Source organism: Oncorhynchus gorbuscha, linkage group LG04, assembly GCF_021184085.1.
Source record: "Oncorhynchus gorbuscha isolate QuinsamMale2020 ecotype Even-year linkage group LG04, OgorEven_v1.0, whole genome shotgun sequence".
NCBI lineage: Eukaryota > Metazoa > Chordata > Actinopteri > Salmoniformes > Salmonidae > Oncorhynchus > Oncorhynchus gorbuscha.
Window position 1 is genome coordinate 23368693 of NC_060176.1, and position 27774 is coordinate 23396466.

Consider the following 27774-nt stretch of genomic DNA (forward strand, 5'->3'; position numbering starts at 1 on the left):
TGAAAGTAGCGCTCACGAGCCAAAATGGGTCCCTGAAAATGTTTCGCAATAAACTGTGTACAATACCATCCATTTATGTTATGTCCTGTAATTCGTAAAATATGTTACACATTTCTAAGTGCTTAAGATCCAGTTCAATCTCTTTAAATACCATAGTATGAAAAAGCATAAAAATGTATATTGTATATGGTAGGAAACCGCCAGGAGTCCGATGGGGGGACATTTTGTTTTTTACATATAGTAGCCTGTGTTTCCATTTTTTGTAGCTCCGTTGATAGAGCACGGTGCTTGTAACACCAGGGTATTGGGTTTGATTCCCATTATACTACAGTTTCTGTCCTTTTCTGACACAGCTTGTGAAGACAACAATCCCTCCCAGTCCCATCCCTCAAATCCCAGTCCCATCCCTCATATCCCAGTCCCATCCCTCATATCCCAGTCCCATCCCTCATATCCCAGTCCCATCCCTCCCATTCAAGTCCCATCCCTCAAATCCCAGTCCCATCCCTCAAATCCCAGTCCCATCCCTCATACCCCAGTCCCATCCCTCATACCCCAGTCCCATCCCTCATACCCCAGTCCCATCCCTCATACCCCAGTCCCGTTCCTTCCCTCACCGTCCCATCCCTCCTATCCCAGTCCCATCCCTCCTATACCAGTCCCATCCCCCTCCTCTCAATATGTCTTCAGTGATTCAGTGCTAGACCCTGCTGAGCCCTTCTGTCCACTGACCCAAGCTAACCAGCTCAAGGTTGCACAGCCCGACACGGACTGGCCATGGGCTTTCACAGCATCAGTCCAGCACACATTTGCTATAAACACACACGCGACTCTAGACTCTTTCATATACACAGAACATACCATATGACCTGCAACTCAGTGAAATCTTTTGAAATTGTTGCAAGTTGTGTTAATATTTTTGTTCAGTATACATAGACACAATCCTATACATACACATGAACGTTCCCATGACACACCAAATAAAATGCACTCTGTTGTTGCTCGCCATTTTTACGAGCACGTTTAGATCAAAGGGGTTATGACCTGAATGTACATATACTAAACTTGCATCACTGTACGTGTGTTACTAGTGGGTTGTTTAAAATAAGCTTGACAAGGCACTAAGACAACGCTGTCTCATAAGCTATCGGCAGTGACGTGCCACACATTGTAAGTGCGCAGACAGCCAAGCAGGAGCCACGTTTTTGATTGTACTTTCTCAAGGTTGCACACTTTATTTCCCTGCATTTAACATTTCCAGGTCGCATGACAAAGGCTGACTTAATGAACTTGGTTTGGGATATGAAAGCAACAGTGGCGGTACCGACACCATCACATCACAGAAATTGAAAAGGTGGGGATTGGATTCTTTGCCATGTAATTATGGAGGGATCCTTTGCTGAGAATTTGATACGCATCGGTCTCTCTCTCTCTCTCTCTCTCTCTCTCTCTCTCTCTCTCTCTCTCTCTCTCTCTCTCTCTCTCTCTCTCTCTCTCTCTCTCTCTCTCTCTCTCTCTCTCTCTCTCTCTCTCTCTCTCTCTCTCTCTCACTCTCTCTCACTCTCTCTCACTCTCTCTCACTCTCGGCATGCTGCAGATATATTAAGTTTAGTCCGCAATCCTTGTGACAAAAAAAATCAATTTATATTAAGCTGAGCCCTATGAAAGCCTCCTTGAGCCTGGGCTTGTCAAACCTGGTGTATTTGATGTAATTCCCATTGAGATTCTGCTGGGGAGACTGGGAGAGATAGGCAGACCCGATTACCAAAGACTATGAACTGTTCTGTATGGGTGCTGCAGCTGCATCACCCAGGGAGCGGACACACCAGCCCAGACACTCCTGAACATGTACTTGCCATGAAAATGCCGTCGTCTCTCCCCAATACAATAAAGCCCTCTAAGCTGACAGCGCCAGCCCACATTCAAGTACCGTTTTGCCATTATGGATTAAAGTCCTATTAAAATGGGGATGGAAAACGAGACTGACAAGTCACCTACGTGGCAGTAATTGTCATAATAATGTCAAAGCCCTTTTCCCTTTTCCAGCTCACCACCCACAAGCCGTTTTCTTGTTTGTTTTTAATGCACCGAGCCTGGTGTGCAGTAACATTGGCATGGCAACTGCAGCAGCACGAGCGAGTTAGGAGACCCATATGACTGTGCCATTTAAATGGGGTCTGCTCTGGCACATGTGACAGACCTGGCTAAAAACCCCAGCACAGTGCTCATCATGACAGATAATTGATATGCCCAGACAGGGATGATGACACACCACTGTTGTTTTTACCCAAATAGAGACCTTTCTGATAAAGGGCACTGGGAGAGGGGGAGAGCACACGATAGGCCACATTCAGCGAGACTCACAAAGAGAATCACATTCAGCAGCATGGAACCCCATGATAAAAGATCAAACTGTGTTTGCCTGGCGAGGAGGTGGTCAACTTTGTAGATGCTTGCCTTTGGAAAGACAATGAAAGCCACATTGGAAGTTATCCTGCTCACAGCTCACTATCCATTAGTGGGCTCCCGAGTGCTTGAGACGTATCACAACCGGCCCATAAGATGGCGCACAATTGTCCCAGCATCGTCTGGGTTTGGCCGGTGTAGGCCGTATTTGTAAATAATAATTTGTTCCAAACCGATTCGCTAAATAAAATGTTAAAATATTTGTTTAATGATGGCCAAAAAAAACAGACAGGGAGCTGGGAAAAACCACTGGGCCAAATGTATAAAAAGACATTAATGCGGCTTTGATTTGGGACCAGGGCCTTGTAAAATTGCTAAAGCAGACGCTGTGGTCAACTTTTGAAGTCACGTTAAGTGAGAGATGGCCTACTCGCTGCAGGTTCAGGTCACCGGCAATCTCTCTTGGGCTCTAGCTGTCAGAAGGGAGCCCAACCTTGTTTTACTGTGCTGTCAGAGGGGGGTCCAGCCCTGCTCTACTGTGCTGTCAGAGGGGGTCCAGCCCTGCTCTACTGTGCTGTCAGAGGGGGTCCAGCCCTGCTCTACTGTGCTGTCAGAGGGGGTCCAGCCCTGCTCTACTGTGCTGTCAGAGGGGGTCCAGCCCTGCTCTACTGTGCTGTCAGAGGGGGGTCCAGCCCTGCTGTACTGTGCTGTCAGAGGGGGGTCCAGCCCTGCTGTACTGTGCTGTCAGAGGGGGGTCCAGCCCTGCTGTACTGTGCTGTCAGAGGGGGGCCCAGCCCTGCTGTACTGTGCTGTCAGAGGGGGGCCCAGCCCTGCTGTACTGAGCTGTCAGAGGGGGGTCCAGCCCTGCTGTACTGTGCTGTCAGAGAGGGGCCCAGCCCTGCTGTACTGTGCTGTGCTGTCAGCTTGCCATTTGGCAGCCCTGTCCTGCTAATGAATATTATTTATCTTTGGATGCAAGGGAAAAATAACATCCATCTGTTCACAACCATTCAGCATGTCACATCAAAACAGGGAAGAAACATTGTCTGGATAATGCCTATAAAACACACACACACACACACAGATATGGCTCTAATGCTTACTGGGCCTGACATTCTGGGAAGTGCATAAAACATGCAAATGTAGTCCCTGTGCCCAAGAACACTAAGGTAACCTGCCTAAATGACTACCGACAAGTAGCACTCACGTCTGTAGACATGAAATGCTTTGAAAGGCTGGTCATGGCTCACATCAACACCATTATCCCAGAAACCCTAGACCCACTCCAATTTGCATACCGCTCCAACATATCCACAGATGATGCAATCTCTATTGCACTCCACACTGCCCTTTCCCACCTGGACAAAAGGAACACCTATGTGAGAATGAATTAATTGACTACAGCTCAGCGTTCAACACCATAGTCCTCTCAAAGGACCCTGGGACTAAACACCTCCCTCTGCAACTGGATCCTGGACTTCCTGATGGGTTGCCCCCAGGTGGTAAGGGTAGGTAGCAACACATCCGCCACGCTGATCCTCAACACGTGGACCCCTCAGGGGTGCGTGCTCAGTCCCCTCCTGTACTCCCTGTTCACTCATGACTGCACGGCCAGGCACAACTCAAACACCCTCATTAAATTTGCTGATGACACAAGTGGTAGGCCTGATCATCGACAACAACGAGACAGCCTATAGAGAGGTCAGAGACCTGACATCCAGGACCACTATACCAGGCGGTCAGAGGAAGACCCTAAAAATTGTCAAAGACTCCAGCCACCCTAGTCATAGACTGTTCTCTCTGCTACCACATGGCAAGCGGTACCGGAGCCCCAAGTCTAGGTCTAAGAGGCTTCTAAACAGCTTTTACCCCCAAGCCATAAGACTCCTGAACAGCTAATCAAATGGCTACCCAGACTATTTGCATAAAACATTGTTGGTTAAGGGCTTGTAAGTAAGCATTTCACAGTAAGGTCTACACCTGTTGTATTTGGCGCATGTGACAAATACAATTTGAATACATTTTCCTTTGTTCTACAATGGATCTGAGAAGCATTTCCCTTCATATGGTGACACAAAACAAACCTGTAGCATGGAACCCAGAATGCAGAAAAGGTATGAGCAAGGGGTTTAGAGTTTGACTTTCAAAAGCCTGGAAAGTTGGAAAAAGACATTCTGGGTTACTGTCGGGACTGTAAAATTAATTCCCCAACATTATTGTGCATTTAGTAGAGACACTAAAATCGACAACCTCAAATGCCTAACATGTTGCGCCTCTCTTTCTCTGAAGGGGCTTCTTTGTGCCTCATACCGTGATGGCCAATTGAAGCCATCTCACCTTCAGACCTTATCACAGATGCAGGGCTGAGTGACAGCGCTGTGCTTTGGACATTTTCCATTAACCTTGTTCTGTGGCTCACAGAATCACTCAGTTAAAGAGAGAGCCGTTTCTGTTATGGGGACTAGAGCTATAAGGAATTGGCCGCCAGAGAGCAACTGTACAGTAAACGCATCCGATACTGTGACTAGGTGTGTGTGTGATGAGAGTATGTGTACGCGTGTAGAAAGGAGAGCGAAAGAAAAGAGAAATGACTTGTATTTATTTATCTGCTCATTTCATTGGTGGTGGATAAGCGAGTTCCCACACAAAGTAAAGCCCTTTGAGGTTACATAAAACTCCAATGAATTATTATGTGTTTGAATGTGTCTTTGCATGTATGTGTTCATATGTGTCCTTCTTTGACTCGGTAGTGAAAATGTGTGTCTGATTAGCTAATCTGGTGTATACTTGTGTATTACGTGCATTGTGTATTACATGTTTGCTGGGCTTTGATGGTGTGTGTGTGTTTGTGAGTGGGTGGGTGTATATTTTAAGGCATATGGCTTAATGATATCTCCTCTCTGGCTTTTGTTCTGTGTTTATTTGGAGAGTGTTTCCTGAAACTCCCTGGGGTGTCTTTGATCTGACTCAACCTCTGAGCCGAGCAAACGCGTCGCTTCTCATGTGGAACAAACCACAGTCAAGGAGCATTCATTTCACATTCTCCTCTTTTACGCTACTGCTACTCTCTGTTTATCATATATGCATAGTCACTTTAACCATACCTACACGTACATACTACCTCAATTAGCCCGACAAACCGGTGAATGTAAATAGCCTCGCTACTGTTATAGCCTCGCTATTGTACAGTATATAGCCTCGCTACTGTACAGTTATAGCCTCACTACTGTTATAGCCTCGCTACTGTACTGTTATAGCCTCACTACTGTACAGTATATAGCCTCAAACTGTACTGTTATAGCCTCACTACTGTACTGTTATAGCCTCGCTACTGTACTGTTATAGCCTCACTACTGTACTGTTATAGCCTCGCTACTGTACTGTTATAGCCTCGCTACTGTACTGTTATAGCCTCGCTACTGTACTGTTATAGCCTCGCTACTGTACTGTTATAGCCTCGCTACTGTACTGTTATAGCCTCGCTACTGTACTGTTATAGCCTCGCTACTGTACTGTTATAGCTTCACTACTGTACTGTTATAGCCTCACTACTGTACTGTTATAGCCTCACTACTGTACTGTTATAGCCTCACTACTGTACTGTTATAGCCTCACTACTGTACTGTTATAGCCTCACTACTGTTATTTTTCACTGTCTTTTCACTGTTTTTTTATTTCTTTACTTATCTATTGTTCACCTAATACCTATTTTTTACTTAAAGATTGCACTGTTGGTTAGGGCCTGTAAGTAAGCATTTCACTGTCAGGTAACACCTGGTGTATTCGGCGCACGTGACAAATAAACTTGGATTTGATTTAATGGTTTCTAAATACTAAACTACCCAGATACACACACACACACACACACACACACACACACACACACACACACACACACACACACACACACACACACACACACACACACACACACACACACACACACACACACACACACACACACACACACACACACACACACACACACACACAGAGATATGGCTCTAATGCTTACTGTGCCTGACATTCTGGGAAGTGCATAAAATATATACACCACCAAAAATAATGTACTATTTGTATTGGTTAATAACAATTTAACACACAGTATACGGGCTCTGGGAATTCCATGACGTTTCAATTCAGAGCTGCTGAGCATACAAAATTGCACTATATTCTTCGTAATATGTAGAGCACTAACGTTACATAAATAAGACGTGTACTATGTGAATCCCATTCTCTCGTGAATTATCTAGAAGTTCTCAGGGCATCACCTTGATTTGTTACCACATTACACATGTTAATGCATAGCATCGGGCTTGCTGACCTGCCCAATCTAAATGTAAACCACACTCGTCATTCTAATGTAGTGTTAATGTGTGTTATTCTATTCGCAGCACAGCAGAATCTAGCTGCACTGCCCTCTTCCATTCGGGAACAGTTTAGCAGGTCCAGTCTAATGTATCATGGAATGGTCTTATGTAGAGTGCGACTCTAAGTGCATTGCAGACATGATGATGCAAAGTTCAGAGAAATGGGAACACAAAATCAACCATAGATTTCCATGTGAAAGCGCAGCGCGCCCACGCACGCAGGCACCACCCCCCACAGACCAAAGGGTTAGTGATGTAAAGGCAACGAGACAGCCGCTCCACGCGCTTGTGTACATTACGCAATCCCCTCCCATCGTGCCCTCTTCCCCCGTTCCACCGAGAAAGGCTTGAGACGGTACTGTCGCGCCAACCGCTCCAGGGTGAGCTGCTTAGCTGAGCATTTGCATCATGAATAAAACAACAAACCTGCTTTTCCACTGAGGTGAGATAGACTGTAGATTCCTGCAGGAGGAAAGGTACACTGAAGATAAATTATGTAGACTCCTGATCTCTCTCCCTCCCATTGATTTTTACCTCTCTTTTGAGCCTTGAGCATTTCAACACAGGTTTGGAATAACACATCAAAGTTTGTCCTAGAAAATCCGAACATGACATCCGAATCAATGATATATAGAATGAAGCAGACTCATGTATACACGCAGAGGGGGTATAGTAGTCTGCAGTAGTTCCCTTATAGCAGGATAATTATTTAAGCAATTCTATATATCATTGATTCGGATGTCAAGTTCTGATCGCCAACATCATTCGAACAGTAAACAAGTTATTTTGATTCATACCCTTGGTATATTGCCTACACATGGCTGGAATGCTGTTTCAGCCAATCAGCATCCAGGACACAAACTACACGGTTTCTAAAGTGAATTATAGCAGAGAGGAAGAGGCGAAGCGAGAGGCTTTACTCCGCCCAAACTCTGTCCACATTAAGCAGATCATTAGTTATTAAGCAAGTGAGGAGTTTTTGAATGGGGGGCAATGAGAGAGGGTATAATTTAGTCAAGTTAAAAATTATACGTGATGCTTATTTGATCTAATAGAAGTTTTGAAATGTTAAGAGTGTACTGATATACACTGAGTGTACAAAACATTACGAACACCTTCCTAATACTGAGTTGCACCCCTCCCCCTTTTGCTCTCAGAACAACCTCAATTCGTCAGGGCATGGATTCTACAAGGCGTCGAAAGCGTTCCACAGGGATGCTGGCCCATGTTAACTCCAATGCTTCCCACAGTTGTGTCAAGTTGGTTGGATGTCCTTTGGGTGGTGGATCATTCTTGATACACGGGAAACTGTTGAGCGTGTAAAACACTTTATATTTGAGTTGTCACTGTTGAAATTCGAGGCAGTCTATGCATATTCATGAGGCTAAGCACTCACTCTCCATTGGATACAAGCGGTTGACGTCAACACTCCTCATCGAATATTTTTTGAAAGTATTCAAATAACCAGATGTATCAACCAATTCAAAGTGAGAAACAAGCGGGAGCTTGACAGCCTGCCATTCTGATCTGTGGACAACGAATCCCATTGTTAAGGCGGAGACACAAGCATCTTGCCATTATATTTAGTATCTCTGATTGTAGTGATGGCCGAGGATGGCTGATCATAGGATGGTCACATGGGAATGGGAGTCTAACCTGATTGGAGTATCTCATGCTGACGTTCCTCTGATCCTGTCGGGGTACGTAGCGTTTGATGGGGTCGATGTCTTGGGGGCTGATCAGCTCATCCACTGGAAAAGAGACATGGCAGAATGGAGGGGTGAACACACAGAGAGCACACTACAGGTTTCAACTGATACACTGGACATAGAAGGTATTTGACAGTGAGGTGAGGTCAGTGTAGAGAAGAGAAGACAGACAGAGAGACTGACCCAGCAGCCTGGCGATGTTGAAGAGGGCCTGGCCCCACAGGAACAGCATGCCATCTTGGCCCGTGTTGGCAGGGAAACGCTTCTGGCTCCCGTGCTTCTTCTGCTCCGCCACCACAAAGTCGGCAGGTACGCGGTAGTACTTCGGGATGACAGCATGGCCTGATCCACGACACACAGGACGGAAATAGATACACTTTACGGTGCGGGGTGATTACAAACATGTCGAATAGAAGGCACTAATGGAATTTCCAGGAGGTTGATACATACAAAGGAGTGCAGTTTATGTGTCTGCTGCTCAGGAGAAAGGAGTGGGAGTTATCTATTCAAAGGTATCTTAGCAGACACACGTGAAAAAATGTCAAATTTCCAAGAAAGAACGTACCGGGAGTGCAATATTTTCTCTGCATAACAAACACAAAGACAACACAAAGCCAAATGAGGTGACAACTCTCTCTGTAACCACTGAGAAGTATTCCTGAAGCAACATGCATCCTTCAGAGGCTATTGGCTCCTGAGTCTTTTAATGTGGTTTCTTAACTGAGGAAAAATACAGCTTTGTGTGAAGGCTGATATAAAAACGAGCTCCTTGAAATATGAGAACAGCTTTCGTGCACTCAGCATGTGGGAGATTAATATGGATATTGTATTAAGTGTAATATGAAAATAACAGTAATCTTCACAACCAAAATGTATGTGCATTTCTCAAAGAGTCCCACGGATGCCAGCATGAATGTGTATGTGAGAGGGACTAATAAGTGTTTCCCCTATATTGATTTAGCAGCGGTGGCCCACCACTGCTGAATTGTTGCCACCGCCGCAAAAAAAAATTGGATGTCATTTTTTGCAATATAAATATTCATGCCGAGACACGCTTTTAAATTGATAGTAGTTGGCTCGAACAGCTAGCATGTCATTGTGCTAACGCTAGTAGCAATACACCCCCCCCGCCACCCTTACCACCACTGCTGAAAAAAGTCCTAGGGGAAACACTGCTAGAGTAATTGAGTGTGTGTGTGTGTGTGTGTGTGTGTGTGTGTGTGTGTGTGTGTGTGTGTGTGTGTGTGTGTGTGTGTGTGTGTGTGTGTGTGTGTGTACAGTAGTTCCATAAGAACACAGATCCCTGACGGAGGAGGAAACTCACCATCATAAGATTGAAAGATGATAGGCGTTAACAGGTCTTGGTATTCTTTGACTTGGGCGTTGTTCCCCCTGAAGACTCCTGGAAATCAAATACAGACAATAAAATGGCAAAAAGTGTCAGATATTCAAGTTCTATGTAGCTCAATACTCAAATCAAATCAAATGTTATGCCAAATATAACAGGTGTACACCTTACAGTGAAATGCTTACTTACAAGCCCTTAACCAAAAATGCAGTTAAGAAAGTATTTATTAAAATAAACTGAAGTAAAAAACAAATAAAATGAAAATGAAAAAAAAAAAAAAAAATCACGTTATTATATTAACATCACATACCATCAATCATCATGAAGATGAAAAATATGGGAAACTCGCATTCAATGCCATCAAAAAGCTGAAAGAGAAGAGAACATTTGATTTTCATAAAAGTGTCTTTGAAGAAATGAAAAAGCCATAACACAGAGGTCACTAGTTTCCTAACCTGAAAGAGAAATAGACATGGTGCAGTCATCTCTAAATCTATCGCTGTGTGTCAGTGGATGCATATGGATTACAATGAAAAATGCTCAGACACCAACAATCCTTTTCGTCAGCTTTTATAATGAATGCAGCAAGTAGCAAGTGATGGCCTGTCCCAAAACACCCACTTAACACACCTGTTAACAGGTGACGACTGGTGAGTTTGTTTTCCAATTGTAACAGTTTAACAGAGGCAAAAACACTTACTTCTGAGATGCTATCGGAGTCCCAGCCAACCAGAAACGACATTAAATAGCTTTAGACGTCTCCCCTCAACACCCACCCCTCTGCCCATAAATCATCTGGGGTTGAAATGAAAGACAAAAAAACTAGCCAAATGTAGACACGTTTGTAAAGCAAAACAGCAATTGATTCATTTCAATAATTCCAAAGAGAAATTTCAACAGTGAGTGTGAGGATGTAATAAGTCTTCAGTCCTTTCGTTGTTGTTGGTATTAATCATTTGTCAGATGGTGTCCTTGGTTCTATTTTCGTGTAGCATTCACAAACCAAAGGTAACATATATAATTGAAACTTAGTGGATCAATTACCCGAGGACACACTAAAAGAACACTGAATGAAACAGACCCAAGGATATATCTGCATTACAGAACAACCCTTCTTCAAATTGACTAGCTCTCAGACAGTCACCTAAGGGCTCTTTTTGGGACCAAAGCAGCACCTCACTTTCGTGATATGCCTGGCTTCCCTGCCTTCTGTGAGAGGAGCACAACATCTCCCAACCCTCCTGAAACGTAATTAAGACTTTGTTATCGCCGTCTCCCATCTCTGCAGACAATCTCCATGGCAATAGGAGATAAGAGAGAGAGACTACAACATATTGAAATAAAGGCTGTTAATTGGAGCGGTCACACATCATTTCCCGGCCTGTAGTTTGGTTGTTATAGCAGAGATGACAGAGACTGCTTCAGCCATCAGTCCATCAAATCAAAAGAATCTAACATATGATTCCCACAACCATCTCTATTCTCCATCTGTATTCTTGTAATCTGTTATCAGTTTTACCAAAGCTATGTTGCATACCATACTGTGAGTTGTTCGTCATTGCTCAAGGGTTAGGCTGACACAGCTGGGTTATGCTAGTGTGTGTGTGTGTGTGTGTGTGTGTGTGTGTGTGTGTGTGTGTGTGTGTGTGTGTGTGTGTGTGTGTGTGTGTGTGTGTGTGTGTGTGTGTGTGTGTGTGTGTGTGTGTGTGTGTGTGTGTGTGTGTGTGTGTGTGTGTGTGTGTGTGTGTGTGTGTGTGTGTGTGTGTGTTTACTTGCCTCTGTGCCAGTAGAGATAAGGTACAAAATGGTGGAGATATTTAATAAAATGCTACAGGGGTGGAGAGACCAATCACTGAGGCCTACTTGGGCAGTAAACACCAGCTATCCCAGGAGCTTTCTGCCTCAGCTATTCCACAGACTGTAAAACTCTATATTGTTCGACAGGATGCCCTCCTTCACTTGTAATAGGTAACATTGCAGGATTTCAGAATTCTTAACAAGTTATGCGTTTTCAAATTGAATAAACCTGCAATCAATGCCTTCCCACCTGAAACAGCATATTGCAGATAAAGAATATGATGTACAACTTCCCTTGTGATCCAATACACTCACATGTGACTTCTGGCTTTTTGAGTGGGCAGCAAGAAGAGGTTGTGCATGTGCAGAGAACCATACAATCCTGGAATGTTATGTAATGGCCTACTGCATTACTTACCGTAATGGATGAGATTTTAAAATGATTTATCACGAGGCATTTTATAGTGTAATATCCAGCTTCCAATTAAGAAATGGGTTGACTGGGACCTGTTGATTGCACCTACTCTACATCCTATAATGAAACTTTAAAGTTTAGTGGCTCAGATTATTCCCATATTACCTACCTTTGTGTTTCCCCCTGTTGAATCCAAGCTCATTAATTCTGGGAGGTCAGTGCTGCGGCTAATGCAATGATTTGCTCAGTGTTAAGTAGCTGCCCTGCTCCAAATTCACACTCTGCAGGCACAGCAGCTAATCCTGACGTTAATATGCCTTCAGTTGGGATTTATCAACGGCAGAGCAGACACAATTGTGTGGCTTCTGTCGTAGGAAAACAAAAAACTGGGTTAACCCTTTACACTCGTATCCGCATACGGGTTGACAATGGTAGATTTGGGCACTGATAAGTGTCTCAATTGGAACGCTGTGGTAGCCTAGTGGTTAGAGCGTCGAGCCAGTGACCGAAAGGTTGCTGGATCGAATCCCTGAGCTTACAAGGTAAAAATCTGTTGTTCTGCCCTCGAGCAAGGCTTTCGGTTACTGACCTAATGCTCTACCACAGCCACTGTGTTCCAAGGCAGTTATTTGACTGTACGTTTGTTTATGTGTAACTCTGTGTTGTTTATGTCGCACTGCTTTGCTTCATCTTGGCCAGGTCGCAGTTGAAATTAGAACTTGTTCTCAACTGGCCTACCTGGTTAAATAAAAGGTGAAATAAAAATATATATACATTAAAACAACACTGTTACCAGGGAGCCGAAGACATGGATGTTGATTATGGCAGCCCCCCGCACCGCTCTGATTCAGAGGGGTTGGGTTAAATGCGGAAGACACATTTCAGTTCAACGCATTCAGTTGTACAACTGACTAGGTATCCCCCTTTCCCTTACAGTAACATGCTATCAATTACGTCGGAGCTCAGTGTCTTCACAGAGCAGAATGGGTTTTGACTGACAGCAGTTCTGAACTTGAGCACTGAACACAACAAGAAGTTGCCTCATCGCTCCCGCTAAATTGGGCTATTTTGGCAAGCTGTGTTGTCCGAGCGGGGGAAATTCTTTAAATTACGAGGACTCTATGCATTTTTACAGATGAGACGTTGAGGATTATAAGAAATACCGCTTTGATGTCAAGACAGGCAATCCAAAACACGTCCACTTCACATTTCCATCTCATAAAACTCATGTAATATGTAGTGTCAACATTTGATGTGCAGTTAGAAGATGACGTGGTGTTATATCCTGGGTTGTCCTGAACAGAATGATCCTGTTTGTTGTTTTGTGAAGAAACTTTGCCCGCGGACCACGCATCGGAATGCATCCCGCGTCTCCATTCAATGCACACCAAAATGACCATCTGCTTCTCTGAATTCCCTAGTATTTGTAGTGAAAGCCTAAGACTCTAAGATCATATTTTATAATTTAGCTTTGGCAGTAGAACAAGCTTTCAAATGATGCCAACCTGACCCAGATTGCGATGTATAATGGACCGTAATTGTGTAAAGGCGGGTGGGGATGCAGGGCTGTGCTCCAAAGAAAACAACTAACAAGTGTGCTTGTTCTAGCTCCTTAACGGCACAGCTGGGAGAGATCAAAATAGCACCTTATAGTTGAAGACTGTTCTTTGAGTCATAAAAGTGCATTGACATTACTTAGGAACTGTGTACACTTTGGAGAGGTGTGTCCCCACTTGGAAACACGTTTGACCTCACACTCAAACCCTTGTCAAATTTTCAAAAGAATCTTCACGCTACTGAATGTATCCAAAGTATTTTCAGATTTGTTATGAACAAATGCAGCGAAAAGTACAGTAAATATCAAATGAACATAAAATCAAGTGTAATGTTTGGGTTCACTCGTGTCAGGTGAACTGTTGTGTCCTCACCTTTAGTCTAATCATTTTCCCATAATTTCCTGTTCCCTTCTAATTGCTGTCATTGTTACAGTCCCTGGCGGCGTAGTGTGTTACTGATGGTAGGCTTTGTTACTTTGGTCCCAGCTCTCTGCAGGTCATTCACTAGGTCCCCCCGTGTGGTTCTGGGATTTTTGCTCACCGTTCTTGTGATCATTTTGACCCCACGGGGTGAGATCTTGCGTGGAGCCCCAGATCGAGGGAGATTATCAGTGGTCTTGTATGTCTTCCATTTCCTAATAATTGCTCCCACAGTTGATTTCTTCAAACCAAGCTGCTTACCTATTGCAGATTCAGTCTTCCCAGCCTGGTGCAGGTCTACAATTTTGTTTCTGGTGTCCTTTGACAGCTCTTTGGTCTTGGCCATAGTGGAGTTTGGAGTGTGACTGTTTGAGGTTGTGGACAGGTGTCTTTTATACTGATAACAAGTTCAAACAGGTGCCATTAATACAGGTAACGAGTGGAGGACAGAGGAGCCTCTTAAAGAATAACTTACAGGTCTGTGAGAGCTAGAAATCTTGCTTGTTTGTAGGTGACCAAATACTTATTTTCCACCATAATTTGCAAATAAATGAATTCAAAATCCTACAATGTGATTTTCTGGATTTTTTTTCTCATTTTGTCTGTCATAGTTAAAGTGTACCTATGATGAAAATTACAGGCCTCTCTCATCTTTTTAAGTGGGAGAACTTGCACAATTGGTGGCTGACTAAATACTTTTTTGCCCCACTGTATGCATATGCTTTCCATAGTTCTTATGTAAGAAACATTTCAATTTAGCCCTATCCATAATAGGCCAATTCCCATGAGTGTAAGGGGTTTTAAGAGCTGAAATGGAAAAAGTCAAGTCACTGTAGCACATGTTAGTCATCACAATCAGTCTGTAGGGTTGGCTTTTAAACTAAACCACAGACCTTCATCTCAGCCGGTTTGTAGTGTCTCCTGTTCTTGTCCTCATTGGCGGTCCTGTAGCCGTCACGCAGGAAGCGCTTGAAGCCATACTTCCCCTTTAGCTTGCGCACCACCTTGTCCAGGGTCTGACTGTAGAGGGCGTCGTCATCCACAGCGAACGCAGGGTAGCTGATGCAGGGCAGGAGGGCAGCGTCCGTATTCTGTATTGGGGTTCAAAGGGGGTTTCAAAATGTGTAACATTTAAACAGATGCCAGATTTGGATCATTTCTTAAGTAAACCCTTCACCCCCATGTGCCAGCTGTCTCCAGGCAGTTAGTAAAGGGTTAAGAGACTAAGGGACCCACTCTCTCTCTCTGCTAATGGCCACTTTTCAACATTAAAGAGGCTGACATTTAATAACATATTAGTCAGAGACTCATATATATAATTAAGATGCTCAACGTTTTACTTGCATCCTCCTTCCTCCGCAGCCTCTCTCTCACTCCATCCCCACCTCTCTCTCACTCCATCCCCACCTCTCTCTCACTCCATCCCCCCCTCTCTCTCCCATTAGCCCACGTTGTAGCTCCAATGCATTTCTTCCATTTACCCTAATTAAACCAATTCATTTACAGGAACACTTTTCTGTCTAGTTGCTCTTACTACCGGAGAAAAATGATCATTCCTCTCTTTACTGGTGAACTGGGAGATTGGACTGGTCACTAAGCAAATACATCATAATGGCACAGAGTGGTATTTAGTAATGAGTGGTTTAATTATCTTTACTCACGTGGGACCTGGATTCTCTGGGTAGGAGGGAGGACAGTGTCTGTCTGTTCCTGTTGTGGGCATCCAGGTCCACGAAGATGACAGACCAAGAGCAACCCTGCAGAACAACAGAGATGACAAGAGTCATGTTCACTGGTGGTTGTTAGGTTGATGTGGGTCAGACGAGGTCTGACAATGTTTCGTTGTGGATGAAAATTGTAGCGCTTCCGTATTGTCACTATGCAAGATTCAACGTAGCCTGCATGCTACCATGTTTGGACATGATGCATTTGGCGAACCTGTTCGAACACCGACTTTTCACAGGCAATCAGAAGTCAAAACATCTAGGACATTTTTATATTTATTCCCTTTTCGAGCAACCATTTGTTTCCGTCCGTGCCTTTGAACAGTGCCACTAGTGAGCCATGCGACTGCAGGGCATGGATGGCAGCTACTGGCTGTTCCCAGCATGTCCTGATATAGGCCTGTCGCACAGCAGCTGTCACCACCACTTCCACTAGCTCTCTGAAAATAAGCCTTAATATGCAGGAAACAACATCAAATGTCACAACCATGAACACAAGCATTTCGCTACACCCGCAATAACATCTGCTAAATATGTGTGTGACCAACACCATTTGATATGATTCGATTTTGACAGTCTCTCACGCACGGACACACGTACCGACATGCGCGTGCGCGCGCACACACACACACACACACACACACACACACACACACACACACACACACACACACACACACACACACACACACACACACACACACACACACACACACACACACACACACACACACACACACACACACACACACACACACACACACACCACATTCTCTACATGGCAGAAGACCGGTTTGTTTATGTTACTGTGAATTCAGCTCGGAGGATGAAGTGCTGGCCACTAACCATTTAAATGAAAGCCACACACTCAGAGCCTCCAACATCTCACCTGCCGCCTCTGCAGAGCAAAACCAGCTTTGAAAGCAGCAATATTCTAACCTTATTCTTACAAAAGACCCAATATTGCACAACCATTTGATATTTTTGGGTACAAAGCTAAAAAAGCATTGTGTTTTTCTATGCTTTGAGCACAGTGCGGGGGCACTCCAACCATGAAGGGCCATCCAATCACCTCGATACCACATCATGTTGTTAGACTGCAAACTCTTTACCTACGGTATGATTACCTACCCACGAGCCCCTCTGAGGAGATGAGGGCCTGAGTGCTTTTTCTGGGTTAGTTGACTGTGCCATTTTTGGATTAACACACCTCACAAATGTATGCTACAAATGTTCCTGGACACGTTTCTTCACCAACACCTCAACCATGTTCACATTAAAGTAAAGACAAAAAACATACTAAGCTGCTTCTGCACAATGCATTATGAATGCTGCTTTCAAACAAGCCAACCTAAGCTTTTAGCCATCAGAGTGACTCTCATCAGGCCTGCTTTAGTGATTTAGTGTACATACTGCAGGGTTTGGTGGAATGGGATGTAAATGATTGTGACAGCACAGAACGTGGTCTCCACTGTGACCTACGCTTCTTGGGACCATACCTTTATTGACAGCACTCCACATTTTGCTGTGAAACAGGCAGTCACTTTAGAAGTTGACAACCCACACATAAAAGTTGGGTAAAGTTAGTGATTGGCTCCCGCTCGACCATTGTGCTCTGGCTAGTCATTGATTGGCTGTTGTCTCTAAGGTACACAGTAGGGGAGAGTCACTGATCATGGCTTATTCTCAGTTGAACATCTAAAGGAAGTCAGAGGGGCACTGAGAGCAGGCCATCATTAATAACCTATGTGATGACTCATAGCCACTCCATCCCCAACCTGGGCCACACAGCAGCCCACACACCAGCCACTACTATACTACTGCCTAATGACAGGAACCAAACCCAGTGGGGCACAGAGTTTAATCTAAAACTCTGATCATCAATGAGTCAATTTAACATCATTGGCTGTGGATTAATTAGATGAAGGGGGCGGCTAAGGAGAAGAGCACATCATTAAATCACTGATAATAGTAGCAAAAGAGACTATAGCAATCATAAGGTGACTTCAGAAAGTATTCTCACCCCTTGTTACAAAGCGGGATAAAAATGGATTTAATATAATTTTTTGGCAACATTATGAAGAATAAAACAATATATATATTGATTAGATACAGATGAAGTCGGATGTTTACATACACCTTAGCCAAATACATTTAAACTCAATTTTTCACAATTCCTGATATTTAATCCTAGTAAAAGATCCCAGCTTTAGGTAAGTTGGGATCACCACCTTATTTTAAGAATATGAAATGTCACAATAATTGTACAGAGAATGATTTATTTCAGCTTTTATTTCTTTCATCACATTCCCAGTGAGTCAGAAGTTTACATACACTCAATTAGTATTTGGTAGCATTGCCTTGAAATAGTTTAACTTGGGTCAAACGTTTTGGGTAGCCTTCCACAAGCATCCCACAATAAGTTGGGTGAATTTTGTAGGCCTCCATGCTCGCACACACTTTTCAGTTCTGCCCACACATTTTATATAGGATTGAGGTCAGAGCTTTGTGATGGCCATTCCAATACCTTGACTTTGTTGTCCTTAAGCCATCTTGCTACAACTTTGGAAGTATGCTTGGGGTCATTGTCCATTTGCAAGACCCATTTGCGACCAAGCTTTCACTTCCTGACTGATGTCTTGAGATGTTGCTTCAATATATCCACATAATTTCCCTTCCTCATGATGACATCTATTTTATGAAGTGCACCAGTCCCTCCTGCAGGAAAGCACCCCAACAACATGATGCTGCCACCCCGTCCTTCACAGTTGGGATGGTGTTCTTCGGCTTGCAAGCCACCCCCTTTTTCCTCCAAACATAACGATGGTCATTATGGCCAAACAGTTCTATTTTTGTTTCATCAGACCAGAGGACATTTCTCCAAAAACTTTGATCTTTGTTCCCATGTTCAGTTGCAAACCGTAGTCTGGCTTTTTTTTAATGGCGGTTTTGGAGCAGTGGCTTCTTCCTTGCTGAGCGGCATTTCAAGTTATGTCAATATAGGACTCTTTTTACTGTGGATATAGATACTTTTGTACCTATAGATACTTTTGTTTCCTCCAGCATCTTCACAAGGTCCTTTGCTGTTGTTCTGGGATTGATTTGCACTTTTCCCACAAAGGTACGTTCATCTGTAGGAGACAGAACGCATCTCCTTCTTGAGGGGTATGACGGCTTTGTGGTACCATGGTGTTTTTACTTGTGTACTATTGTTTGTACAGATGAACGTGGTAACTTCAGGCATTTGGAAATTGCTCCCAATGATGAACCAGACTTGTGGAAGTCTACAATTTTTTTTCTGAGTTCTTGGCTGATTTCTTTTGATTATCCCATAATGTCAAGCAAAGAGGCACTGAGTTTGAAGGTAGGCCTTGAAATACAGCCACAGGTACACCTCCAATTGACTCAAATTATGTCAATTAGCCTTTCAAAAGCTTCTAAAGCCATGACATCATTTTCTGGAATTTTCCAAGCTGTTTAAAAGGCACAGTGAACTTAGTGTATGTCAACTTCTGTCCCACTGGAATTGTGAGTGAATTATAAGTGAAAACATCTGTCTGTAAATAATTGTTGGAAAAATTACTTGTGACATGCACAAAGTAGATGTTCTACCGACTTGCCAAAACTATAGTTTGTTAACAAGAAATTTGTGGAGTGATTGAAAAATGAGTTTTAATGAATCCAACGTAAGTGTATGTAAACGTCCGACTTCAACTGTAAGTACTCAACCCCCTGAGTCAATACATGTTGGAATCTCCTTTGGTAGCGATTACAGAGGGAGTCTTTCTGAGTAAATCTCTAAGAGCTTTCCACACCCCGATTGGGCAACATTTTCCCATTATTCTTTTCAAAGATTCTTCAAGCTCTTTGAAATTGGTTATTGCTAAACAACCATTTTCAGGTCTTTTCAAGCGGATTTAAGTCAAAACTGTAACTCGGCCACTAACATTCACTGTCTTAATGGTAAGGAACTCCAGTGTAGATTTGGCCCAGTGTTTTAGGTTATTGTCCTGCTGAAAGGTGAATTCATCTCCCAGTGTCTGGTGGAAAGCAGACTGAACCAGGTTTTCCTTTAGGATTTTGCCTGTGCTAAGCTTTTTTATTTGCCTGTTTCTTTCTTTTTTATACGGGGAACAAAACTATCCTGAACAATTACAAGCATTCCTGTAACATAGTAATGTGTTGTATTGGATTTGCCCCAAACATAACACTTTGTATTCAGGACAAATGGTTAATTGCTTTGCAACATTTTTGCAGTATTACTTTAGCACCTTGTTGCAAACAGGATATGTGTTTTGGAATATTTTTTTATTCTGTAATTGGCTTCCTTATTTTCACTCTGTCAATTAGGTTAGAATTGTGGACTAACTACAATATTGTTGATCCATCTTCAGTTCTCTCCTATCACAGCCATTACACTGTAATTGTTTTAAAGTCACCATTGGCATGGTGAAATCCTTGAGCGGTTTCTTCCTCTCTGGCAACTGAGTTAGGGAGGACACCTTTATCTTTGTAGTGACTGGTGTTGGGGATTAATCAGAATAGCTGGGTAACATAGATAAGATGTTTTATTTTCATTATATGCTTGTGAGTTACTTCTCATTTAGAATGTATCTTGTTGTACTATAGTGGTGGCCATTTGCCGTTATCCTTTCTCTGTCCTGGGGTCAGTTACTTGGGCCGTAGAGAGGGGAGAGGTCAAGCTTGTCTTCATATGTAAACATATCTTTTAAACCATGTGAAGGGATGATTGAGGGGGAACCAATTATCTCTTGGCTCCACAATGTCTATGTGCCAGTCACTGTGTCTCTGTGATCTTGTCCAGGAGGGGTGTATTTGATATATGCCTGTTGGTGAGGTTTTGGTTTATGGTCCTGAGTGGTACCAAGAGCGAGATAAGAACATAGTTTAGGAGACAAAGCTGAATGATAATTTATAGCCAATGCTGTCTGTCTATGTGTGTCTTTGCTATAAAGGATCTCAGTTGCAATGTGTAAGCACTCTCAGAGAATTCATTTATAGACACTGAAATGATCTGAGAGTCACAGGGTTGTGATGGAGCTCATAATAATTAAAGATGGACTTTATGATAACTCTGACTTGTGTGGTGGTTTGGTCTCATGATTTGGTAAATACAGGAAATTTCCACTACACTGGGTATGTCGACACACCATCCAAAGTGTAATTAATAACGCAACCATACTCAAAGGGATATTTAATGTCTGCTTTCTCAATAGGTACCCTTTGTAAAGCCTCCCTGGTCATTGTGGTTGAATCTGTGTTTGAAATTTACGGCTCAACTCAGGAACCTTACAGATAATTGTATGTGTGGGATAGAGAGATGAGGTACAGGTATCATTCAAAAATCATGTTACACACAATTATTACATTTTTGAACTTACATTTTTAGTCTTGAACCCATGTAAGCATGCCATAACAAAGGGGTGAAATACTTATATACACCAGATATTTCAGCTTTTAATTTTTAAATAATTTGTACAAAAATGTAAAAACATCATTCCACTTTGACATTATGGGGTATTGTGTGTAGGCCAGTGACACACCAAATATACATTTAATCACTTTTCAAATCAGGTTGCAACACAGCAAACATTTTGAAAAAAGTCAAGGGGTCAACTTTCTGAAGGCACTGTATATCACTATGGGTAAGGTTTTCTCCCTTCATGGTAGGTTTACACGGGACACGATGAAGTTGATGTGCTTTATTTGATTGAAATGCTTCGTGCTGTGTGCATGCACGAACAAAACGGAAAAGAAAGAAATCCGTTTCGAGATAAACAAGAATGCTAAGAATGCTCCGTTTTCCAATCCATTAGCCCATATAACGGATGTTCACATTCCTGTCTTTACTTCCTCTAGACTCCAAAACAAATGAATCCTACAAATGGCTGATCCAGAAAGGAGCAAGGAAATCAAGGAAATGGGAACACCAGTAATCCATCAAAGCCATTAGTGCATCTAGCTAGTCAGCACTGAGTACAACACAAGCCCACTCAATAAAACCCCCGAGTGTCTGGTTCCCTTTCCACACGCAGAACATTTCCATCACATCACTGGCTTCAGGTGATTTCAATACTTCTCTGAGATCTGCTGTGCTATGATCATCTATAAGATCTTGAAGATGGATGGTGATGTAATGGGACTCCCGATTTGAAGTATAAATCAGTTACACACCATCTATAATACAATCTTAACGCATCAGAAGCTGTTACACCAGAGGTGAATACCCAGTTCGGTCATTCAAATCCTAAACTCTTATCTTCAGAGTAAGCGAGGACAATGTCTGGGACTCTAGACAGAATGGATGAAGTTGGAGAATGAATCAAAAATACCTGATTCCCAAACAGGTTGAATCCATTGATAGCCTCGAGAGCAGCTTTGGCCAGCCCCACAGAACTGCAAAAGAAATAACATGTTTTAGAAACCCAATATAAACCTGAAAGCACTGTCTATGGTATTTATAATAGAAATACCATAGGCTACACATTTTCTGTTCTGTTCCATAGCGCCAGGTCACATGCACGCCTAACATGCATATGTTACTTTATAAAAGGGGGTTTGGGTACACTTTTTATGAACCCCCTTATGTATAAGGCACATGACACCCAACACTAACTTCCCTTGACCTGTAATGAGCCTTACATTTATACTGTAAACGCCTACAATTATACATTTGAATGCTTTTATAACGTAATTACAAACAGGTGACTCATATATATAATTGTTGCTGGGAGGGGGGCTGAAATCATTGTGCAGTTGACGTTGCAGAGAAAATAGCAGTCAATTTCTCTGTCATTTTGTTTTCCTTTCCCTCTTAACAGTGCTCTATAAAATGAAGAAGAAGACGTGGCAAGGATTGTTGCACGATATGCAGACATATAAAAAAGGTGTTCAATCCCACAAACAGAGCCCAAATTGACGCAAAAATGCAGAAAATAAGAGAACATAGTTGAAACCAGCTCTCCGAAAGACAACTTCAGCTCCCTCTCTGACAAAATCATCAGCAATGATCACAATCGAGCAACATGAGGCATTTTGAAAGTCTATTGATTTTTTGGGGCTGAACCTGCCTGGACATATGCATAAGAGCGGTCAACAGTTCTGAGTGAGTGTGGCGCCTTAGTCGAAAGTTTCCAAAAAATGAATGTGCACACCGTGCTGAAGTTTCAGGGAGCGGGGTTGGCATTGGCTGATGATATCAACAAGTTACAGACTATAAAGCACAACACAGTATGTTGTAATACTATTTTCACAAAAGGGAGAAACATATATACAGTAACATAACATTCTGTGTTGTAATTAATCCAGATTGATATTGATAGCTTCTGCCGACACATCCCAATGAGTGCAGTCAGGCTTAACCCTACTATAGAGTGGACTTAAATTGGAAATACAATGCAGCTGAACAAAGCAAAATATGACTACAGAATTACATCTATAATTTGGTTGCGCTATCTTCTACTTGGTAAGAGACTGCCACGGGGTAATCCAAGAGCTCGATAGGACTAAAGCGTAGCCATTTTTGCACAAACTCAATACCGTCTAGGCTTGATGACATTAACATTGTTTTATAATGACTTCCATTTTCCTTTCAGCTGAGCTTGAATGTCATGATTTAAAACTCTAGATGAAGGCATTTATCACAGCTTTCTGTGACACACACAGGCACTACGTCTCCATCGGCAATCTGGTACACTGAGTTAATGGAACAGTTTTTTTCCCCCCATTGTAAATGCGCCTGAAACTCGGCGAATGACTCCGCATTGAGATAATGAACTCAGAAAGTTACTGCATGTAAAGTTGTGATTCTGCCCCCGCAATTGTTTTGCCTATTAATGTGTATTATGGAAACTGAACTAGAAAGCAGTCATTCTGAATTTGACTAACGAACTAGGTTGCAGAATTATTGTCTGTATAGAATGCAACGTCTGTAATTTATCTATAGAAAATGGGGGTAAGTTGCAACCAATTTTCATGCATACCTTAGGAGAAAACAGTGTTTTCCAGAGGTAAGGGACAGAGGAAACAGAATCATTATTGAGGTCTTAAGAGAGGGAGAGGCAGATCTACTGCTCGAATGATAGGCCATCGACATGCACGGTTTCCCCTTTGCCTTGACTACCCTAAAAACTCTGATGGAAATATACTCTCTTTGTTGTTGTGGAGAGGTGAACACTTTTTGTGTGTGGTGACTGTGTCAAGCAGTGTATTCACATCTTTATAAATCAATGTATTCACTAGAGGAGGAAAAACAGACCTGGAGTGCAATTCAGTGCTTCCATTGTTGTACTTGTTCCCTCTCTCCCACATGCCAAAGTCAGGCACTCTGTATGCCCTCTCTACACAGAATACCAGATTCTGGATGAACGATACCTGCAGAGATAGAAAACACAACAATGTCACATGAATCTCTAGCGAGATCTTTCAATCTCAACATAGAAAGCTATCTCCCTGGAATTACAGTGCATTTGGAAAGTAATACAAGGCTCTGGAGTTTTTCCATTTTGTTACGTTACAGCCTTATTCGAAAATGTTTTAAAATAGTTTTAAACCTCATCAATACCCCATAATGACAAAGCAAATAAAAACATTATTCTTTGCAAAAGTATTAAAAAACAAACAGAAATATCACATTTACATACGTATTCAGACCCTTTACTCAGTACTTTGTTGAAACACATTTGTCAGAGATTACAGCCTCAAGTCTTCTTGGGGATTACGCTACAAGCTTGGCACACCTTGTATTTGGGAAGGTTCTCCCATTCTTCTCTGCAGACCCTCTCAAGCTCTGTCAGGTTGGATGGGGAGCGTTGCTGCACAGCTATTTTCAGGTCTCTCCAGAAATGTTTGATTGTTCGATGTTCGATTCAAGTCCGGCTCTGGCTGGGCCACTCAAGGACATTCAGAGACTTGTCCCAAAGCCACTACTGCATTGTCTTGGCTGTGTGCTTAGGGTTGTTGTCTTGTTGGAAGGTGAACCTTCGACCCAGTCTGAGGTCTTGAGCACTCTGGAGAAGGTTTTCATGAAGGATCTCTCTGGACTTTTCTCCGTTCATCTTTCTCTCGATACTGACTAGTCTTCCAGTCCCTGCCGCTGAAAAACATCCCCACAGCATGATGCTGCCACCACCATGCTTCACCGTATGGATGGTGCCAGGTTTCCTCCAGATGTGGCGCTTGACATTCAGGTCAAATAGTTCAATCTTGGTTTCATCCGACCAGTGACTCTTGTTCCTCATGGTCTGAGAGTCTTTAGGTGTCTTTTGGCAAACTCCAAGCGGGCTGTCACGTGCCTTTTACTGAAGAGTGGCTTCTGTCTGGCCACTCTACCATAAACGCCCGATTGGTGGTACTGCAGAGATGTTTTGTTTTTCACCTTTATTTAACCAGGCTAGTTGAGAACAAATTCTCATTTGCAACTGCGACCTGGCCAAGATAAAGCATAGCAATTCGACACATACAACAACACAGAGTTACACATGGAATAAACAAAACATACAGTCAATAATACAGTAGAATAAAAACAAAAAGTATATATACAGTGAGTGCAAATGAGGTAAGATAAGGGAGTTAAGGCAATAAATAGGTCATGGTAGCGAAGTAATTACAATATAGCAATTAAAAACACTGGAATGGTAGATGTGCAGAAGATGAATGTGCAAGTAGTGATACCGGGGTGCAAAGGAGTAAGACAAATAAATAAATACAGTATGGGGATAAAGTAGGTAGATAGATGGGCTGTTTACAGATGGGCTATGTACAGGTGCAGTGATCTGTGAGCTGCTCTTACAGCTGGTACTTAAAGCGAGTGATGGAGATATGAGTCTCCAGCTTCAGAGATTTTTGCATTTTGTTCCAGTCATTGGCAGCAGAGAACTGGATGGAAAGATGACCAAAGGAGGAATTGGCTTTGGGGGTGACCAGTGAGATATACATGCTGGAGCGCGTGCTACGAGTGGGTGCTGCTATGGTGACCCGTGAGCTGAGATAAGATGGGGCTTTACCAAGCAGAAACTTGTAGATAACCTGTAGCCAGTGGGTTTGGCGACGAGTATGAAGTGAGGGCCAACCAACGAGAGTGTACAGGTCGCAATGGTGGGTAGTGTATAGGGCTTTGGTGACAAAACGGATGGCACTGTGATAGACTGCATCCAGTTTGTTGAGTAGAGTGTTGGAGGCTACTTTATAGATGGCATCACCGAAGTCGAGGATCAATAGGATGATCAGTTTTACGAGGGCATGTTTGGCAGCATGAGTGAAGGATGCTTTGTTGAGATATAGGAAGCCAATTCCAGATTTAATTTTGGATGGGAGATGCTTAATGTGATTCTGGAAGGAGAGTTTACAGTCTAACCAGACACCTAGGTATTTGTAGTTGTCCACATATTCTAAGTCAGAGCCGTCCAGAGTAGTGATGCTGGACGGGCAAGCAGGTGCGGGCAGTGATCGGTTGAATAGCATGCATTTAGTTTTACTTGCGTTTAAGAGCAGTTGGAGGCCACGGAAGGAGAGTTGTATGGCATTGAAGCTCGTCTGGAGGTTAGTTAACACAGTGTCCAAAGAGGGGCCAGAAGTATACAGAATGGTGTCGTCTGCGTAGAGGTGTATCAGAGAATCACAAGCAGCAAGAGCAACATTATTGAGGTATACAGAGAAGAGAGTCGGCCCGAGGATTGAATCCTGTGGCACCCCCATAGAGACAGCCACAGGTCCGGACAACAGGCCCTCCGATTTGACACACTGAACTCTGTCTGAGAAGTAGTTGGTAAACCAGGCGAGGCAATCATTTGAGAAACCAAGGCTGTCGAGTCTGCCGATAAGAATGTGGCGATTGACAGAGTTAAAAGCCTTGGCCACGTCGATGAAAATGGCTGCAAAGTAATGTCTCTTATAGATAGATGGTGGTTATGATGTCGTTTAGGACCTTGAGCCTGCCTGAGGTGCACCCATGACTAGCTCTGAAACCGAAACCGGGATTCGAAATGGTCGGTAATCTGTTTGTTAACTTGGCTTTCGAAGACCTTAGAAAGACAGGGTAGCATAGATATAGGTCTGTAGCAGTTTGCGTCTAGAGTGTCTCCCCCTTTGAAGAGGGGGATGACCGCGGCAGCTTTCCAATCTTTGGGAATTTCAGACGATATGAAAAAGAGGTTGAACAGGCTCGTAATAGGGGTTGCAACAATTTCGGCAGATCATTTTAGAAAGAGAGGGTCCAGAATGTCTAGCCCGGCTGATTTGTAGGGGTCCAGATTTTGCAGCTCTTTCAGAACATCAGCTCTCTGGATTTGGGTAAAGGAGAAATGGTGTGGGCTTTGGCGAGTTGCTGTGGAGAGTGCCGGGCAGTTGACCGGGGTAGGGGTAGCCAGGTGGGTGGAAAGCATGGCCAGCCATAGAGAAATGCTTATTGAAATTCTCAATTATAGTGGATTTATCAGTGGTGTCAGTGTTTCCTAGCCTCAGAGCAGTGGGCAGCTGGGAGGAGGTGCTCTTATTCTCCATGGACTTTACAGTGTCCCAGAACTTTTTTGAGTTAGTACTACAGGATGCAGAATACTGTTAGAAAAAGCTCGCCTTAGCTTTCCTATCTGCCTGTGTATATTTGTTCCTGACTTCCCTGAAAAGTTGCATATCACAGGGGCTGTTCGATACAAACGCAGAACGCCACAGGATGTTTTTGTGCTGGTCAAGGGCAGACAGGTCTGGAGTGAACCAAGGACAATTCATAGTTCTACATTTTTTGAATGGGACATGCTTATTTAAGATGGTGAGGAAGGCACTTTTAAAGAATAGCCAGGCATCATCTACTGACGGGATGAGGTCAATGTCATTCCAGGATACCCCGGCCAGGTAGATTAGAAAGGCCTGCTCGCAGAAGTGTTTTAGGGAGCGTTTGACAGTGATGAGGGGTGGTTGTTTGGTTGCAGACCCATTACGGATGCAAGCAATGAGGCAGTGATCACTGAGATCTTGATTGAAAACAGCAGAGGTGTATTTGGAGGGCGAGTTAG

General features: G+C 43.2%; 1 protein-coding gene across 1 annotated transcript in view; it reads right to left on the reverse strand.

The window, feature by feature from the left end:
• Positions 1–27774, reverse strand: part of LOC124033859 (phosphorylase b kinase regulatory subunit beta-like) — an 80373-nt gene that overhangs the window by 30988 nt on the left and 21611 nt on the right. The window contains exons 7-14 of the mRNA XM_046346230.1: positions 24024–24139; positions 22099–22162; positions 15683–15778; positions 14915–15112; positions 10144–10201; positions 9810–9887; positions 8669–8827; positions 8433–8527 (exon numbers count right to left, since the gene is read on the reverse strand). Of these exons, the coding sequence (XP_046202186.1) occupies positions 8433–8527; positions 8669–8827; positions 9810–9887; positions 10144–10201; positions 14915–15112; positions 15683–15778; positions 22099–22162; positions 24024–24139 (864 nt within the window). The remainder of the gene's footprint in view (positions 1–8432; positions 8528–8668; positions 8828–9809; positions 9888–10143; positions 10202–14914; positions 15113–15682; positions 15779–22098; positions 22163–24023; positions 24140–27774) is intronic.